The sequence below is a fragment of the Gymnogyps californianus genome, chromosome 3 (assembly GCF_018139145.2).
Source record: "Gymnogyps californianus isolate 813 chromosome 3, ASM1813914v2, whole genome shotgun sequence".
Classification (NCBI taxonomy): Eukaryota; Metazoa; Chordata; class Aves; order Accipitriformes; family Cathartidae; genus Gymnogyps; species Gymnogyps californianus.
This window is the reverse complement of record NC_059473.1, coordinates 114,151,815-114,172,631: the sequence shown is the minus strand read 5'-3', so window position 1 is coordinate 114,172,631 and position 20,817 is coordinate 114,151,815. Positions and strand designations below refer to the sequence as shown.

General features: G+C 36.4%; 1 protein-coding gene across 1 annotated transcript in view; it reads left to right on the top strand.

Moving 5' to 3' along the window:
• NBAS (NBAS subunit of NRZ tethering complex) overlaps positions 1-20,817 on the top strand; it is a 193,880-nt gene that overhangs the window by 132,952 nt on the left and 40,111 nt on the right. Inside the window, exons 45-48 of the mRNA XM_050893361.1 lie at positions 2,326-2,544; positions 2,794-2,996; positions 13,256-13,345; positions 15,644-15,839. Coding sequence (XP_050749318.1) covers positions 2,326-2,544; positions 2,794-2,996; positions 13,256-13,345; positions 15,644-15,839 — 708 coding nt within the window. The remainder of the gene's footprint in view (positions 1-2,325; positions 2,545-2,793; positions 2,997-13,255; positions 13,346-15,643; positions 15,840-20,817) is intronic.

The following is a 20,817-nucleotide window of genomic DNA, read 5'->3' as shown; positions in this document are numbered from 1 at the left end:
ACTTGTACAATATTTTATTAAGAAATACTTACATATTCTGAAGGAAATGGGCTTCTGAGATGAGTTTTTACCCTGAGGAGTGAAATCTGTTGAGCTGAAGTAGTATGTGATGTTCCTTGATTTGAAAATGAAAGAAAACAGATTTTTAGGATTTTTCATTACACATAGCCTATAGAATTAAAAATCTTTTTAAACTGTAAAAGCTTTTTAAAAAGAAAACTTCACTTCACATGCAAACAAAGATTGAACTAGCCCCTAAGCTACTTTTTTTATCACAGGTTATGATACCAAATCTCATTACTGAAGCTGACTAGAAGTATGGAGGATAGTGATTCATGTTTTGGAATAAAATAACCAGAGAAATGATATGTTGGTAGTGCTGCATTTTGGCACTATGCAAATATGAATACAAAATTAAAATAGTCTTGGGAAGAACCTGTATTCTTTTTATTTTTTTAATGCTTTATTCTGTATGTGCTTATGGCATCATGACTTCTAAACTGGCAGTATATTCACACTGTTCCCTAGGATATAAGTTAGATGAAATACTTAAATTGTTTGCCTTTTGCGTCTCTCTTAATTGCATTTTGAACATTAGAATGTACAGTAGAAGGGGAAAAATGAAATATGTAGCTGTTTTCATCTTTTATCTTGTTTACAAAATGGGTATGTAAATCCATCTGCGGTCATTAAATTTTAATGTGATGTGAAGAGTATCACCTTTTCCTTGCTTATAGTAAAACCTGGTGTCGAGACCTTGTTCAAAGTAACAAAATCATACTTAATTACTTTTGATGGGAATGGAACTGAGTTGCATTTGGAACTGAATGGTAAAATACCCTTTGTAATAACCCTGTTAATACTGGCAAGTTTTCTTAGCTCTTACAATAAAGTCCACCCATTTTGCTTTTATCATTAAAAATGTCCAGTAGACCATTACTGTGGTTTGCAGCAACAGCACGAAAAAACAGGAGTAAACCATACATCTTTCACTGTGTTTTTGGGGCAGGGGGAAGGGGGGAAGTATATAAGCTGTAAAACTTTCTGCTAACTAATCCTATCAAGCTTTCTATGGCTTGACAAGTAGATAGCTTAATTCACGATGTAAACATCAATTTGACTTTCTTACGAACAATGCTATAGCAGTTTAATTTTCCTCTTTCTGTGGTAATTCAGCCTCTTTCCTATTCCATGTGTCATACAGATTCAAGCTTTGTTTTCTATTTCTTGTGTATTTCAACTTGAAAATTAAAATTGTTTGTATGTCTTTGTCCAGTATTTCAGTAACTAAAACACCTCATGTTAAAAGTACGTAATGTTATGGGTTTAGGCGGAGGAGACCCCCACCCATTAGAAAGTATATTGCAAGCATCCTTAAAACTGTACTTGAAGTTATAAACTAACAAATTGTACATGAATTTTTAAAATTATATTTGAGACTTTGTTGTGGACTTATAGCTGAAGCTGTGTCTTTCCTGACTTAAAAGCACGACAGTTTGCTGCAAGTACTGTCTGTATAAAGAGTATTTCCATCTATATCCTTTTGCAACATACTCTTGGTTTATGGAAGCTTGGAAATCTGTGATCATTGCCCAGGCTCCATTCTGAAGTCCTAAATTCCATTCTGACACACTGGAATGACCCTTTCATGCTAGATGGAGCGGTAGGGGAAAATTTCATTCAGCGTATGTATGACTCCATTTAAAAATTCAAACTCTATGAGAAATATAATGGGGAAAAAAAACACCCCAGACTTCCTTGTTTCAGTTTAATGGCTAGATACATCTAGTTGTACAGGTCTTTCAGAATAGTAGCTTGCTGTTTTGTATAACTTGTGCTTTAAATAGATTGATTTAAAAAACCCTACTGTTTTTTTGCTTATGATTTATGGTCTTAGGGATATATTTTAAACAGTGATCTAAACCTGACAAAACTAACCTTAAGTTAATTTTCAGCATTTGGGATTGTCAGTTAATCTTGTAAAACGATCCCCAGACATCTCTCAATGCAGAATTAAAACCCAAAGATTATAAGGTGGCAGTCTACAAAAATCATAAATATTATTAGGGAAAAGAAGTTTGATATGAAGTTTAAAATGAGCCAGATTCAACATCAGTAAAAGGAAGGACAACAGAAGAAAGTAATGGAATACTGATCCTTTTTAAATAAATGACTAATAAGAAATAAAGTTGTTTCTCATAAAACACTTCATTCAGTTTTATGCTGTGCTGTAGAGCAGTGGAGCCACCTGACCTCTAGGACTGCTGTAATACAAATAGTAGTGTACAGATGATGAATGTTTAAATATCGAGTAATGTTTTTCAGCTGCCAGTTGAAGCCAGGATAAAAGTGACTAAGAAGGCTATTAAGACAGTCAAACATCTTTCTGAGAAATCAAGAAGAAAAACTTCTGAGAATGACATGGAAGATGCTGAGAATCCCTGTGTTGCTTATGAAGAAACTCTGAATCACTTGCAGCAATCTCTTGCTCATCTGGAAACACTCACTCATAGTTTTATCACTTACTTGAAAAACAGCGAACAGGTAATGATTACTGATCAGGTGCTTGTTTTGAGTGTTACCATGACTAGCAATGATGGACATCAATCTTCTGTCATATTTTATTAATGTTTTGTACTTTTGTTTTTGTTGACCTGGTTTTTGAAAATTCACTTCCATCAGTCTTTTCTTTTTCGTAGTATATATTAAATCTTGGTAGAAGGAAAAACTGAATGATACAGCCCTGTAAATAAAGAGTACACTCATTCGTGTTAAAAAATTATCTGTTCACAGGATACACTACAGAAGTATGGCTATTTATATGATTTGTCAAGGTCAGAGAAAGAAAAAATCCATGACCAAGCAGTAGCTATGTGTATAGATGGTCAGCCCCTGGACATGATACAACAGTTGTTACAAGTTGCTGTTGGAGATCTAGGTCTTTCTCCCAAGGATATTGTCCAGTGTTCTATTAAAAAAATTGTATGTATTTTAAGGTAAGTACACTGCACAGTTAAGCCCAAAAATCTTTCTTCTGGGTTTTGGGGGTTTTTTTTTGGTTGGTTGGAGTGGGTTGGTTGGTTGGCTGGTTGGTTTTTTATGTAGTGAGTACTTGTTTGCTTTGAATGTCTGGATTTTGCAGAAAATTGGGCAGTAACAGGAAAAGAGTTCTTGGATCGTTTATACTCCTGTTTACCTATAATTTCATATTCAGATAAGACAGTTATATTTTTCTGAGTTTGGGAAGCCTGGGCAATCTGAACAAAGCAAGCCACAGAACTCATCCTGTTCACTGGAGGGTGCTTTTCAGTTAAAAAACGTTAGCTTTACAATATTGTTCCGTGTCCTGGTTTCGGCTGGGACAGAGTTAACTTTCTTTTTAGTAGCTGGTACAGTGCTGGGTTTTGGATTTAGTGTGAGAATGATGTTGATAACACGCTGATGTTTTAGTTGTTGCTAAGTAGCGCTTATCTTAAGCCAAGGACTTTTCAGTTTCCCGTGCTCTGCCAGCAAGCAGGCGTGCAAGAAGCTGGGAGGGAGCAGAGCCGGGGCAGCTGACCTGAACTAGCCAAAGGGGTATTCCATACCATGGAACGTCATGCCCAGTATATAAACTGGGGGGAGTTGGCCGGGCGGCACGGATCGCGGCTCGGGAACTAACTGGCCATCGGTCAGCAGGGTGGTGAGCAACTGCATTGTGCATCACTGGTTTCTTTCTCCCCCCCCCCCCCCCCCCCGCCTTTTTTGTTATATTCCTTTTCATTACTATTATTATTATATTTCATTATTACTATTGTTAGTATTATATTTTACTTTAGTTATTAAACTGTTCTTATCTCAACCCACGAGTTTTACTTTTTTTTTTTTTCCTTTCCTCCTTCTCACCCCATGGGGAGGGGGAAACAGCTGCATGGTGCTTAGTTGCTCTGTGTGTGTGCACTTGTGGATTTTTGGCAAATTTACAATTGCACATAATTCTTCCCTCTTAAACAGAGTCAAAAGGCATGTTTGTTGGAAATGATGGGTACCTCATGCAAGTATTTGGGCATTAGAGGCCTAGCAATGGCTGTTGCCACAACAGCTAGTCCTACAGGCAGAAGTACAATTTCCATCTTTGGAATAACTTGCTGGGGTATTTCTGGGCACTGTTTTTTGGGTGGGTGGGTTGGTTGGTTTGTGTTTTATTTGCAAGGTTTTGAAAAATGTGTTTATCTGTCATTAAAATATAGGCTATACATTTTTCTTCTTTGTTCTTGTAAAGAGTGCTCCTTAGAGTTTTTGCTCTTCTTCTTCCATCTCCCTTTGTGTCATAGCCTACCTGCAAATTAAACAGCAAGTGTGAGTGCTTTATGCTTTCTACAGCACTTAAAAGCAACGATACCCTAAAAAAACCCCAACCTGTTAACTTCTTGGAGAGAAACAGGTTTCTAATGTGAGGAAGGGGATTGTTTTGCTCAACTCTTTCAGTGTTGTCATTGTTACTGTTTCTTGGTCTTACTAGTGCCATCGTACTATGAGCAATCCCGCACACTGTACCAGAAGCAAGGCTTCGGCTCCATCTTTTTCTGGGATTCACAGCCCCAAACCTCAGCAATTGTTTTTTCCATGGCATGACACAAACCAAATAACCAACCTGTTTATGCAACCCCTGCAAACTGATTCATCTCTTACTTTAAAATTATGGAGAAGTAGGATAGGAGAACAGAAAATGCAAAGTAACTAGCTTCCACACAGTTTATACTTACACATCCCTGAATAATTCTGTTGAGATCTGGGCAAGACCTGGATGATACAAAGGAACATGAAATACAGTTGATGCTGACCATCTTCATCTTGTTAACAGTGAGTTTAAAGTTTGCATTAACTTCAGTATGATGATGTTTTAGTTGAATATATTCTTTATCTTTATAGTCTTGCTTCCAAATTACAGTTCTAACACTTGTGAGAAACAGTCTAAAACTACTGTAGCCATGGTGTGTTTCTTCAGTACTAGTCACGTCTTGGACAAGGTAGGAGAGAAGAGTCCTGCATTGAAGTCCTGCCTGTTTGATTAGCTGCAGCCTCTGTACTTCATGTCTTATAGCCCAGAAGGGACACGGCTTTTCTTCACAAGTTTGAGGCTGAAACTGTTTTAGTTTGTCTGGCATTTGGGAGAATGTAGTCATCTCTGGGAATATAGAACTGTTAAAAATACCTGCTTGTGGACATGTTTACAGACGTGGTGAGGATGTGGACACAGGTGAGGGAAAGCTAAGCACACTGTTTGAAAAGCCTTTCAGTGAAATAAGGTGCTTTTACCTGATTTTGTTTGATGCTCAGTTCTAGCTCAGCTTGCCATTTGTAACACCCTCTGTTAAGATTTGGTAAGGGATTTGGCCGCTTTCGTAGCCGTAGTGATTATAAAATTCCTTCAGCATGTAATGTGAGCCTTCAGCGTGTCCTTTAAGGTTCAACCTTTTTCCTGCCACAGCGAAACTGAAGATATTTATTAGGGTGGTGAAGTGATAGGGGATGTGGTTTGGGGGCTCAAATGACAATCCATGAGGCAAGTGTACATTGAAAATGATTTGTTAGGGTTGAATGAGTCTGTGAAGGTGCCGTTGTTCTTTAACAAGCTTGAGGATATGTGGAAGTCCACGAATTTTTGTAGCCAGATAAGAGCAACCCGTCTTCTTTCCTACCAAGGAATTAGCAACATTCTGACCCATGCCTTAGTGCGATGGAATCTGTGTGTCTGTCATGATGTTCTCTGTCGGAATAACTTAACCAAAGAGCACGCTCAGTCCCCATTGCTGTTGAACTAGAGCTAAGATGTGAAATTCTCAAGACAGCAAGCAGAGAATGAAGTTCTGGGATTTTACATCTACATCCCTGTCAGTATTTGTGTTCCCAGGATGAAGAGAGCCCGAGATTTTTTTTTTTCCCCATCGTTGATAGAATATCAATGAGCTCTTAAGAATCCTTCTGTCCATGATGCTCTTTCTCCTTCAGAGCAGCGTAAAAGTATTCATTTTGGCTTTTTTTTTCTGCAGTCAAGTGAAATTAGTTCATCAGGGATTTTTTTTATTTGAGGAAGCTCTCTTGGATTTAATGTTGCTGAGTGCTACCTGTTGCCTCTTCCTGGCTGGGTCTTTGATGTATTGAATATTCCAAATGAAATACCACTGTATCTGTAACCTAGTGGTTTCAGTAGAAATATTTTCTTTCTCCTGTTTTTTTGGGGGGTGGGAGAAGATAATTTTATATCATCCATGATAAATGAACAGATACTTTTCATTTAACTATTCATACAAAACTCTCTTCTGAAGTATTTCTGTTCCGAAGAGGTACATGCAACAAGTATGAAAGAATATTCCATTGTTAGATGGCTGCTAGACACTGTTTATCACTTCTAAGACCAGTTTAGATAGATAAAACTTTGAGAATTTATCTTGTTCTTCTGCATGCAGAAAAACTATGTGGGCAGGATGAGCTGAATGCACATACCAGAAACAGACAAACAAGTCTAACACGGAAAATAATCTACGGCTCTACCTTTTCTTCAGCATGTGTGTGTGCATTACAGCAGATTGAAGTGCCACAGATGAAAAGGCGGCAGCCTGTCAAAGTGTCTGCAGTCCTCTTTGGCAGAAAATTGATTTCTCCTGTCACTCAGTTTAAGAGTGTTCATAATATCCTCAATGATGGTAGAGCTTTTGCACAGCAACATAAGTAATATTGTCTTTCTTGTCTGGGTTTGTCCATTTGAAGAATAATTTGGCTTTATGTAATCACTGTCCTGCTGTTTCTCACTGGAATGTAACAGTGTGATGCATCTGGATATAAATCTCACAAAGTCCAGTTATTTCAACTATAATGAGCCTCATTAACATGCAGAGTATGAGAAACCTATCAAAATTCTCCTTTTTACTCTGCTTCTTATCAACATTTTTCTGTGAACTGAATTATTTGTTCTTTATATGTATTGCAAGGCTGGAATGTCTGCAAGTTGATGTAAAGTTCTGGGGCAGAGCCCATGACTAGTAATTCCTACGCAGCACTTTCCAGAAAAGAAGGGAATGCGTGTCTCTCCAGTAGAGAAAACTGTAGCGGCAAAGATGGGAGAATTAGTTGGAGGCTTCAGATGAACTCATTTGGTGTGTGACGTGGCCTAATGTGATCAGTAGAAATCTTGGTGGTTGGTTGGTTTGTTTGTTTGTTTTTCTTTTCTTTGAGGGGAAGGGGAAGATCATTTCATTCATGATAATCGTGTCATTCATGATAAATGAACAGATAGTGACCTATGGGAAGTTTGTCTACTACAACGATAAAAAGCATGAAGTAAAAATCTAGCATAAAATAAAATAGAAAATACTTGAAATAATATCCTCCCTGTTATGAAATTCAGTAAGAGGATAATATTATAAAGTAGCATCACTCTAAAAATAGGGAGCAATTAAAAGAAAGGTTGTTGCTTGGCATCTCTTAAGCGTGCTGGTATTAATGTTGTTGCTGTGAATAAAACTGGATGCATCTCTAGCCTACGCTCAGATGTTAGCTTTCAAGCTAGACCATAACACAAAACATAATAACCACTTTTTGTGCAATACTTGCATTTCAGGGTTAATGGGCAAAAACTGCAATTAAAGAAATAGTCTTGCCTGTGTACCTGGAATGACAAACTACTATTCAATAAATGCAGCATTTCAAGGGAAAACTCGACAGGTTTGTTTATTGGAGCTTTGATATGTTATACAGTGTGGTTATTTTATACAGTAATTTTGAAAGAGATCATGTTGGAAAATTCCTTCTTTGACAATTAACCTTCAAAGTAGCAGTTGTAAGGTTATAACACTGAATGTGGATTTTTCTGTAGCTGCGATGACAGGGAATGTAATTAAGGTACTGTAACCATAAGTGAAACAGGCCTGTATGGATGTGAAAAATTATGGTAGTGTCGGTGATTTGCCTGAAAGTTAAGCATCAGTCCACCACTTCTGTGAATGAAAATATGCATCCTTTCTTGCAGTTTCATAACTACAACCGCCCTTCAAATGCAGTAAAATATCTTTCATTATTAGATATATATTTACTGAAAATTATATATTTACTGACTATTGCAGAAGAACCTTCTAAAAAGTATTGCCTTTATGGAAGATTAAGTTACTTTTTGGCTTCATTTTTCAACAGCGTACAATACCACAGGCTTAAAAACTCTGACACCTTCTCAGAAACAGACTTCTTGTTAAATATAGCATACAGTTATTTGCCTAATATTAAGTACCTGTATTGTAATTTCAAGAGCAGTATTGCCCAGTTCTGTTAACTAATTTAATCTCCCTTGACTGTGTAGTTCTGGCACACAAAATTCAAAGTAGAAACTCTTGCATTGGTATGTATAAAATCTCTCCAGCAGAGCATATCTGCATACTTTATACGACATATGTATTGGTCACTTCCTTGTTTGCCTATGGAAACAGCTACTATAAATAAAACTCAGTTGCCGCCTCAGTAGAAATCATGAACTTCTGGAAAAAAAAACCAAAAGATTTTGGTAATGATGGTAGTCTGATTAGACTTATCTAAGATTCAATTTAATCCATTACCTGAGATCACTCACATGATACACTGAAGACTTTCCATGATGCATGACTGTAGGCATGTTCGTGGTTGGTTAGTCAAGGAAGACAGTTTGTCTGTTGAAGACATTATGGCCTCCTTCATTTGCAGCTCCTAAATTTCTTGTCTTAGGTGTCCAGATGGATGTAGCATTTCTTGAAATTTTGGAAGTATTCACTAGGCAGTGAGCAGGAAAGGTTTGGTGAAATTTTGAGTTCTTATTTAGTGGCCAGTGTTTTGTGAAGAAGGTAAAACCAGCTTTATTACACTGAGTAGCTAACTTAGAAGAAAAAAAAAACCCAGATTTTTTTACTGTCTCATCTCACTTGAGCAGGGGTCATACAGAGTAATTTTGTAACTTGGATATCATAATTTCATGGTATTTCTGATGGAAACGGTGGTTTGACTTATTTCTCCAGCTTTCAATGTCCACACCAATAATATATTTTCCTGATATTTAGAGGAAACACAAACAGAAAGAGGAAAATAAGGGTGGAGAATTAAGACGATATCAAGTATTTTCAATTAATACTGTAATTAGGTTAAAAGATTTAGAGGAAGTGAATTTATTCTCCTTTCAAGCATTCTTTGTACTTTATTGTGTTTGAGGAACTTGGTTAAATATGCATTACTTTTTCTGAAGCTGAATTGAAATCAAAATAAGCTTTATCAGTGTAATTACACCAAGTTCATACCTAGGAGTTTTGAGGGGAACACTGAATCCTGTTCTGTTGTTTAAAACATGCATAAAATAGCATATAATCTGTGTGGAAGACTAATCCTTCATTAATTATATTTGTTTCTGTTAGTAGCTGCTTATTTTTAATCATTAATTATTAAGAAAAGAACAAGGCAGCAATCTGTGGAAACTTGACATGATTATTTGTCTCATTTGTCTCCTTTTAGTTTCTCTAACCATTCGGCAGTAAAGGCAATATTAAGCTTAAAAAAAATGCTAGCTTTCAATCTTTCTAGATTTCTTTTTAAAATACTTTCTTATTCTAGATAACTGTAACTTACTGGTTAGATTCACCCTTTTTCTCCTTTCCTCCTGCTTAGTAGAATAGTACCTGTCTGTGTGTGACAAACTCGAAGCTTTCTGTAAATGTTCATACATCTATTGTACTTGAGAACTGGCTTCACAGATGTATTGTCTGAGACAGTGATTTTCTGTTTTCAGAAATGCCCATTAACTTTTGCCTATCTGTTTCTTTTGACCCGAGTTTTTTTGAGGTGCTCAGAGCCTGGTCGCAATAGAAGCTAACGGCTTTCATTTCTAATTAGAGTGATGAAGGGTTTTTGAAGAGCAAATGCTAGGACTGTTCAGAACGAACCTCCCAAATTGAGGGCACCCAACATATAAGGTTTGCTCGTCAGTCTCCTTTGATATGGAAGTTGCTTGTGTACACTGAAGATAATTTAGGGTAAGTAGAGCTATAAGATCGCTGTTCCTGTAGGCCATAGAATCATAGAATATTTTGGGTTGGAAGGGACCTTTAAAGGTCATCTAGTCCAACCCCCCTGCAATGAGCAGGGACATCTTCCACTAGATCGGGTTGCTCAGAGCCCCGTCCAACCTGACCTTGAATGTTTCCAGGGATGGGGCATCTACCACCTCTCTGGGCAACCCGTTCCAGTGTTTCACCACCCTCATCATAAAAAATGTCTTCCTTATATCTAGTCTAAATCTGCCCTCTTCTAGTTTAAAACCATTACCCCTTGTCCTACTGCAACAGGCCCTACTAAGTTTGTCCCCATCTTTCTTATAAGCCCCCTTTAAGTACTGAAAGGCTGCAAATGTCCTTTTCTATTTCAATCATCATTCTCTTCTTAGTATGCAAGCTTTATAAGTATTCTAGTTTTCTTTAGATATGCCATGTTAATGCCCTTTGTTGATGTCTTTTTATTACAAACTTAACTGAAAAAAACACAAAAAAACATAATACAGGAAAATTTAAATCTGGCCTGTAAACAGAACATTAATGAAGTGGCTTATATCTGTCTTCACTCTGGGAACTTATCTTAAATTTTCTTAGCTTGTTTATTTTAAAACAGATTTGAAACCATCTCCTAATGCATGTAGCTGCTTGCGTAAAATGATTACTTTAATACTGCTGTTCTTTTTACCACTTCCACACTTCTGCAGTACTGGGGTACTCTAAATGTAATTTTTTTCCCCCGCTTAACAGAGCATTCAATTCTGTTGTGTCTCCTTTTCTGTGAAAAATACACCTTTTTTTTTTTTTTTTTTTTGAGACTGAAATTTTTTATCTGTTTTTTTGGTGAAAATAGATTTTATCTTTTGGACACACATTATGTCTCTTTGGGAGTCTAAAATCCTGGATATTTCTGTACTATAAATTATAATTTGATTGTTTCCAAATATTCTGAAGATGTTTAGGAAAATATACAAAACTTCACTTTTTAAAAATTTTTTTAGCTGCCATATGATAGTATTGGTATTAAGAATGGCATTTCTGTCATAGTCATATGTAACAGTATTTTTGAGAAAAATGGCTGGTGTTACAAGCTTTCTACTCCTTTGAGTTTATTAGTGCACTATGGCAATATAAAATGAATATACTAAGGTTTCATCATGCAACAAATTATCTTGCATCTGTTCTGAGTGGAGACACATGTTGATTTTAAATTCAGTGTTGTTCACTGAAGTGCTGATCACCTATTAAGATAAAAATAAAAATAGAAAAGTTGAAAGTTCTGAATGCAGGAAGACATTAAAGGTTATAAAAATTCAGGTTTCTATGCCGTATAGTATAATCATTTTTTAGGCAATATATTTATCTTACTGAAGTAATAAATGACAATTATAAACACTCTCATAACGCTTGACAAAAAAATTGTGAAATATTGCAGTTATTTTTACACATTACTATCAGCTATACAGGGTATTTTGGCTATAGACAGAACAGTCAGGGTAGTCTGGACATTTATTCATTCTTCTTAAGAGATCATATAGGAAGAGGCTGACATTTTTAGTAGCAGAAGAGCTTTGATATGCTGATGAACTGTAGAGAAAATACACTTTTATCTCTGGGGTTTTGAGTCATCTTTAGTAAGCTAACTTTGGAACTAATTGCCTTTCTTTCTCTTTCTTTAAGGCAGCATTGACAAGCTCTAAGATGGGCAAAACTTCTGTTTTTCTAGTTCATCCAGGCATCATTGCCACTGCAGTGGTTTCCATGAAGGGACACTGTGTGCTTTATTGGAGTACCAGTGCAAAATCCCTCCCTCTTTCAGCGCCAAGTCACATCTTAGGTTTGTTTTGCTGAAAATCTTAGCAGAAAATGTCACTTTCATTGCATTATGAGTGAAGCTTTTTTTCCCTACCAGACTGATGTTTTTTCCAATATTTACTACCTTTTGACCCGTGGAAGTGTCGTAGTTTAACCCCAGCCAACAACTAAGCCCCACACAGCCGCTCGTTCACTTCCCCCCGGTGGGATGAGGGAGAGAATTGGAAGGGTAAAAGTAGGAAAGCTCATGGGTTGAGATAAAGACAGTTTAATAGGTAAAGCAAAAGCTATATGCAAGCAAAGCAAAACAAGGAATTCATTCACTACTTCCCATCGGCAGGCAGGTGTTCAGCCATCTCCAGGAAAGCAGGGCTCCATCACGTGTAACAGTTACTTGGGAAGACAAACACCGTAACTCTGAACGTCCCCCGCTTCCTCCTTCTTCCCCCCGCTTTATATTGCTGAGCATGACATCATATGGTATGGCATATCCCCTTGGTCAGTTGGGGTCAGCTGTCCCGGCTGTGTCCCCTCCCAACTTCTTGTGCACCCCCAGCCTACTCGCTGGTGGGGTGGGGTGAGAAGCAGAAAAGGCCTTGACTCTGTGTAAGCACTGCTCAGCAGTAACTAAAACATCCCTGTGTATTATCAACACTGTTTTCAGCACAAATCCAAAACATAGCCCCATACTAGCTACTATGAGGAAAATTAACTCTTACCCCAGCCAAAACCAGCACAGGAAGAACACTCTGTTGTAACTGGAAGGTCTGATGGGCAGAGTGATTCACATTTTTCTATTCCTACACATGCTTAGTGGATGCCGTTTCATGGGTGGCTTGACCCTCCCCTTTCCCACATGCTGTTCTTGACCACATATTCCCTGCTTCTTAATTTTGTTGGTTCTGGTAATCATGAACTTGGTTGATCCAACTGAAAATGAAGCCTAGAGATCGGGGAGGGAGAAATCTGCTGAATCAGCAGATAGGATTCTGTTGACTCAGGTTACAGTCAAGTTGGTTTAAACCAATAGTGATACTGCAAGATGATATTTGAAAAGAAAAGATGGTGACATTTATGTGTGACCTTTAATCTGTTTAGTCGATATTGATGAGATCTTTAAGGTAATGAGATTACATATGTGTATTTTGCTGACCTAATCTGTGTTAGAAATGCTAAATTTTTATTCTTCCAAGCTTCACTTCAGTATTTTAGTATTTCTCTTTCCCACTCTTTTCTTGTTGCTCCTCGCATTACTTCAACATAAAAATAAAGGTACCAGTTAAGCAGGGAAAGTGGAAAATTGCTGTAATAATTGAACAATTCATGTAAATCCTACAGGTGGATAGAGTTAGATATGATGTTAAGGACCATTTTAATGGTAATTTTATGTCTTCCCTTAACAGTGGAGATGGTGGCTCATCTACATCAGTGAAAGATCCACTTGGAATCCTAGAAGGCATCGTTTCTGCAGTGCATGCAAGTGTTGAGAAAGGGTAAGAACTTCCTGTATGGATTCTTTGGTTAAGGCTTTGAAAGATACTTCTCATGAAAGCATTGAAGGTACGATACTGAATATGGATGATTTTTCTCCATGGATATATATAATGGGTTTGCACTTAATTTTCTAAGACACTATTCTGAAACAGGCTATCTTTTATCAGATCCAAAATCTGAGCCCGGACAGAAGCCTTTACTTGATCATTTGGAAGAAAGCAAGTCACTGAACCTAAAATTTAGATAACTGTGTTACGGTGATTTGAGAAAATGTTTTTTCTGCTGTGACTACTGCAGATTGTATATCTACCAGGAGTACTTCACTGCTTTTGTTTCAGTTTAGTAGATAAATTACAAGTAATAATGACTCACTTTCAGATATCTGAATTTAGATATCTAAATTTGTCAATATTTGTAGGGTATAGTTTAGAAACAATTTGACAAACACTGTATGATGCTTCACCAATTTTTTTTTTTTCTCCTCTTTTGGGGATATCCTTATTTCAGGTCACATAATGGTCTGTATGTCTCACTGACATTTTGCATTGCATTTCTAGTAAAGACAGGGAAGGAAAAAAAAAACAAACCACCAAACCAGTTTTCTTTCCAGACGTACAAACTGAGAACTCATGTATGATAATAATAATAAAACCCCATACTCTCTGGTAGCTGCACAAAAAACAATTACACTATTGTGTGGAGGCTTCTCCACTGACATTAAATTAGTTAAATATTGGATACTGAAGTAGACTGAATTGATGTCAAAATCTACAGTAAATCTCATTTGCAATATTCTAAGGTAGAATGGGAGAGTCAGTACTGTTTAAGATGCACTTTCTGGAGTCTTTTATTTGTATACTTCATCAACATTTAACTGCTGAAACAATAAGCTGGAGTGAAAGTCATTGTGATTACAAGAGATGGTTTACATACATTTAAATACTTGTTCTTATTTATTGCCTTAAACCTCAGCTATTCAATTTACAAAATATAAATCCTTCACTCAGGAAAACATATATAAACATCAAGTGTGAGCTCTACAAAACTCTTGAAATATTCCAGCAGGTCCTCTTAATTCCCAGACTTTTAATTTACAGTTTGAATGCTACCTGTTCAGCAGAGGCATGTCTAATTTAGCTGAAGTTCTGAGCTAACAGCATCATTCAGATGATATAAATACTAAGTAAAATTGAAATCCTTGTAATATGAAAACCTAAGCTGTCAATGTTTATTATTTCAGAGCTGCAAGATAGGTTAAATTGGTGTTTTCTGTCTGATATTACTTTCCTGTCTGTCTTGTTAAGACAAATAAGGGAACATTAGCTATAAATCACACTCCACCTGGAACCACTTTCTTGATTTTTTTTTTTTTTAAGAAAAAAAAAATTAGCTTTAGTTTTAAATATTGCTGAAAGATAGCAGAATAGCATTTACTGATTTGTTAAATGCTAGTTTATAGCCTGTAAGGGACATAACAGATTATTCTGTCTGCAACTGCTAGCTGGTTGGTGAGTTCATGGTAATCTGTGTACTGTAAATGCTTTCATACAGTTAGAATGCATTCAATATAATACCCTTTTGGAATCAAATGATTTAATTAAGAGTTTTTCTAATTAGCCAAATTCAGGAAAACCCAAAAACTTAGGGTTTTTTAACATCTCTTTTTTTCTTTCTAGGGATTATAGGCAGTCTGCAATCATTATCCTACTAGAACAAGTAATAATCAAGCTGGCTAGAGATGGTACAGAAAAAAAAAAGAAATGGCTAGAGCTACAATCAGGAGAAACTAATTTGTGTATGTGGAGTATAAAGCAGGGACTTGCAAGGAAAGAAAGAGAATATAGGGCAATATGAATAAGCATCAGATATAAAAATGTAATACTTAAAATGCAAGCAGTCAAGCTGTTTTTCCATAAAGTCAGGTGGCGTGGAAGTACAGGCATCAGTCAGGACCAGACACCATAAAAAGACTTGGATTTTCAGATGCTGAAATCCAGCACCATTACAATACAATTGGCAGTCAAGGTAGTATGTGGGAGAATATGTAACTGTATAGATGGATTTCTATGATATTACATGGTTATTTGAAGTTCAAAAAAAGTTCTTACACCACTTAGCTTTAGGCACCTGATTTACAAGGGCTGGTTTCTCTGCAGTCTCACAGAGGTGAGCTCTTCCATTTCCAGTGTTATGTGTTTGTTATGTATTGAATGCACTTGTTAACAGCTTTGAAAATACATGTAGCACTTTCATTAGGATTACCAAAGACTGTTTAACACAGTATTGTTTAATTACAGGGAGAAAGTAGTTTCTTCAGATGACCTTCTGGAGTGGTTGAGACCTTTCTGTGGTGATGACTCTTTAGCAGTGAAGCCTCGCATCAGAGTATTGCAAATTCTGGAGCAAGCCTTCCATCTCAGTGATGAGGATAGCAAGCTGCTTGTGTACTTCAGAACGCAAGCTGTTCTCAGAGCTTGCTGGCCTGAAACAAAGGTATTAATATTAATTGCTGTAAATGATAGCATAAGACTGGTTTATGCAAGGATTATATGATTAAATGCTGGTCTGCAATATGTGGTTGTGATGCATCCTGTTGGTATGGGAACTAATCCTACGTTCATTTTGAATCAGGTTTCTAATACATTATGATTCTTTGAAAAACAAAGTTATGTAAAGTTAGGGACTCCTCAGCTTTTGTTTGGGATCAGGAGTACGTAATACCGAACTTGATTAAACACTAATGATTTTTTTCCACGTCAAGCATTGACTTTGAAGTTTTTGTATATGCTTTCTTTTCTGACCATTTTTCTGTCAATTTTACCTTCCCTCTTTATCTTCTGCTTGGTGTGACATTATAGTCAGAATTAGAATGAGGATTACTGGCCACTGTCTCTTTTTTCCTGGGGTCTTTCAGTATTATTCCATGAACGTGTAGTAGAAACATTAAGGACATACTCAGATGGAAAGACTTGATTGATAGGGAATGCATTCGATCATAGTTAGTCTGCCATTGTCTCTTAAGATGCAGCACCTAACAACTGAAAGACAGTAGTTGCTTAAAAACAATTCATACCTTTGACTGCCCAAGTGATAGTTTTAGGTCTTCTTCAGTGTAAAGTCAGGAAAAAAATAAGGTAAAATCATTGGTGAAAGAAGGTACTCTTAGCTATTTATTTGTTTCCAACTAAGAAAGACAGAGCGCTTCAAGTTTTCAAGTCTAAAACAGATAAACTTTCCTTCTGAATTAAAGGGTGACAAAATGCCTAACTTTCATTTTGTAAGTATATGTAGAAGTTGATCTAAGACTAATAAGGATCATCTAGTGAATGTTCTCAGGAGTGAAAACGTTCGAGTTTGGCAAGTAGAATATTAAAAATTCCATGTATACAAAAAGGCTCTTGTTGTTTATTCATTAATATTTTAACTGCTTTATTTCATGACTCATTTTGGTGAAGTGCGTAATATCAACGTACATATTTTTAGGGGTTCTGCATTTCTAAGTACAATGAAAATATACTAAAGGCTTAACAGGAGGAAGTAGTCTTGTCTTTGAAGCTTGTGCCATTTTGAAATCGTATGAGTATCACTTGCTGCATGTAGAATTGTTCAGAACAGAGTTACTTTTCGTCCATTTTCTAAATGTCTCCCTCCCCCTTGCCAAGACCTTATGGAACTAAAATAGAATATTTCTAACAGCTCCTCAAAAATTCTATGCACAAAACCATTTTATATTCATATAAAACAAAAGCAATATCTCAGTTTTGACTCAGTGTGCTAAGATCATCCAAGGGAATAATGCTAATAAAAATCTTAAAAAGAAAATGCTTATCTCTTGCTTTCTTTAGAAATTACTTTTTCTCTTGCATTCACAGTAATACCAGCACTTAACTCCTCAACTGCTCTTCAGATGTCTGTGATTGGATTCTTCATCTTCAGTTCAGTCCTTTGTCAATATTTGTGTTGCCTGTGACCCGCTTTCCAATCCAAAAGCATTTTGAGTCTAAAAGATTCAACTAGAGTATGTTTTAAGAAAAAAGTTACAAGTAGATAATAGCTTTTAGCCATGTCTGTAGAAGACAAAAAGAACCTGTATTTGACAGAAACCTTGTGAGACTCATTACACTTGTTTGAGAAATGTGTAAGATAAGATCACTTTTATTTTCTCCCATAATCTGGTAAGTCAAAATGTATATAACTTTACAACATGAAACTCACGTCCATTTTTTTTTTGTCTCGTGATGTTTTAGGATTAATTGAATGCATGGCATGTGCTGCTGATTCACGTTTAGCTCGCTGCCTACCAGGACCCCCAGGGCCCTCTCAGCAGAGCTGCTCCCCAGCCTGGCTGTCCCCCTGTCCCACTCGTGCTGTCCCAGGTGCAGCACAGCTGTTAAACCTCGTGTGATTCTTGTTGGCCCAATCTTCCAGCCTGTTTTGGTCTCTCCATATAATCAATTCATAATTTCTGTTTCCTGAAGTGATGGATTTTTAGAATACTCCTAGTTTCAAGCGGGAAAACATACCTGCTTTTTGTGAGGGAAGAAATTTGTACTGACTATAAGCAGCAGTCCATTTGCTCATAACACAGAGTTGCTGATCACTTCAGTGCTCTGCTCTTGCTGATGAGTAAGCAAGTAGTACAAGAAGGAATGTCGTAAAAAGCTTAAGTACTGTGCTAGATAAGCTCAAACGTTTCAGGCTAATTGTATAAAAATGTGTATACACTACTGTAATATAAAAGTCTCTGTTTATAGTATTTATTATTTAGCTAAGTTCAGAAATAGTTTTCATGCTTAGCAATAGTGAAAGCTGTGCTTATATGTACATACATAAAAATCATTGTTTTCTCACCCCAATTCCTGCTACAGAGTGCAATTATAAGAGTCCTGTTGGAACATATTTAAAAATTACTCTAATTTTCATGTCAATTTAAGCTAAATGTGATAGATGAGAACCCTTTGTTTTCATTGAATATTTTGTGCTAGGTAACTAATGTGTGATTTAGACAGAAGAATCATACTGGTTGGTCTGTTAGGTACTAGTCATTGAAATTCAGAGTTCTTCACAAATGTCCAAGAAAACAAATGAGTGATCCACTACTTAGACTTTTTTTCTTTTTTTTCTCTTCTAGCCAGCTGTTATCAAATGCTAGTCTACAAGTTGATATGAGAAAAAGCAAGTGATGACCTTATTTGATGATTAAGTTTGCTTATTTTGTGAATTAACAAACAGGGAAAATAGCATAGTAAAATAGCATATTGAAAACTGTGTGTACACAATCCTTCATGGTATGTTAGTGAAAGAAAAACACTGCAGAATTCAGTAATTACAAGGCTGCTGAAAAGCAAAGAGAGAGATTTGTATATGAGCTTTTGGCCAAGCATTAATTAAGCAAGTTTCTCATGCAAGTTAATGCTTCAGGTGCAAAGACCTTCAAAAGCAACCTCGTTCTACAGAGGGGATGTTGAAGCACAATTTAAAAGTTTGATCAGGTTGCTGGGTAATCCTGGGTGAAGCAGGGTCAAAAAGTAGACATGAGGAATTACATCTTTCAAACGTGCTCAGACTGCTATGTCAGTCTGTCTGCCTTGTCTGTAGGTATCAATTTCTCTAGCATCACTACACCTTTATTAATTTGGTCATCCTTTCTCATCCAGCAAAGTAGTAAAAAAAAAAAAAAAAAAAAAATCACATTTAAAAAAAGGGGGGGAGGGGAAGGACTGTGGATTGAATGCTATTTTTAGATTGTAGAGGAATGTGTTAAAGGTGGTTGGTTTGGGTTTTTTTTTTAAATGAACTTTTAAATTGCAAATATTAAAAAAAAATGTATTCATTATCTTACTTCCAGATTGCTTTATCCTTACTTGCTTGACATTTCTTACATACTTTTAGGGGATCCCTCTTTTCCTGTACCATTCCTTGGTACAAAAAGGGACAGCAGATATTGTAAAGGATGAATGTAGATTTCTATTGAGTAAAGATAAGTTTAATGATATTGCAGTGTTCAGTTACCAGAAAATGTGTGAAAGGCACCCTCAGTGTGTCTACTAATCCTCTTAGTCAGACTTTGCATACATCAAGGAGGGACTTAATATTTAATTATGCTCTAGGTGCTGTAAGTAGTGGTCCCACAAATCAATGTGCTGCTGGGAAACAGGCCAGCTCTTACAAAATTAAAAATGTGCTTTATGGAAGCAGCTACCTATCAAACAGTCAGAAACACAGCAATTTCCAGTTCTCTAATGATTAGTTAACAAAATTAAAAATTCAGGGGTCCTCATTTTTCAAAGGCTTGAGAGTCTTTAATTCACATTCCAGTAGCATCCCACGCTACTGGAGGGAGGAGGCATGCGTTGTTTTAATCCTCTTGATGAATTTTATCTGAGCTCTTCAGGTTCTGTAATTTTCTAGTTAACTGGTGCATGAAAAATATGGGTCAAAATACTGACTTTTTTTATATATTAAAAAGGGGGGGAGAAAAACATGGTTTAGAATGTTCATATCAAATTTTAGCTTTCTCTATCTAAGATGAGAAATCCATTTGTTTTCATATATAAAAATGTAGTCTGTAATGACTCAGCACTGTCTAACATATGTAAGGTATCAACTAACAGGTTATGTGTGTGTACATAGTTGTTCAGTTCAGTGACCAGTTACAAGGCATAAGTTACAGTAATGAGAGTTAGGGTTTTGCCCCAGGAAGTTACAGCGGCACTAACAAAGCTTCTGTAGGTAAACCGAGGGTTAGTTTAAGATAAGAAGTTAATAATTGTGAAGCTTCTACAAGAGACACCTTGTCTTAAAAGGATTGGTTATTATGCAAATGCACAATGTAATTACTATTTGCATGCCACTTAAATGCAGATAGCTTTGTCATTTAGAGAAGGTAATCTCATTTAGCCTTTCCCCTCATATTGTTATATGATGTTTTTTTTCATGATCTTGGGGTATACAGAGCTGCTGAGGGCTAAGCATTTTTGAAAATTAGAAGGGATATCTAATATGAATTTAAGATTGTAACTTTAGGCATCTTATTTTATCTGTTTTTTTTTTCCTTAAAGTTTAGCTTTGCAAAATTGCCAGATTAATTTGTATTTGTGTTGTGTACATCCCACACACATTTGCCCTTCCTTCATATAGGCAATTTATGTATGCCGTATGCAAGTTTTATGTGTCTCAGCAACCTTAGTAATGTGTACATTAACATAATGACTTTCTGAGAACTTGGGTCAAGCCTCCATTGCTCTTTTGTTCCTCTTCCCCCAGTATATGAAAAATGGGTATCTGATTACATGGTGTTTCTTCATATGACTTCATAAAGAAAGGTCGCAATGGGAGTAAGTCAACGTCCAGTGATTTTCAGCTTTTTCCCATTGCCTCTACTTGTGTCAGAGAGATTTAAACGTAAGGATTTGGAAAGCACAGTGAGATTTAAGAATTCCCAAGCCGTTTTGTTGAAGTCATTTATCAG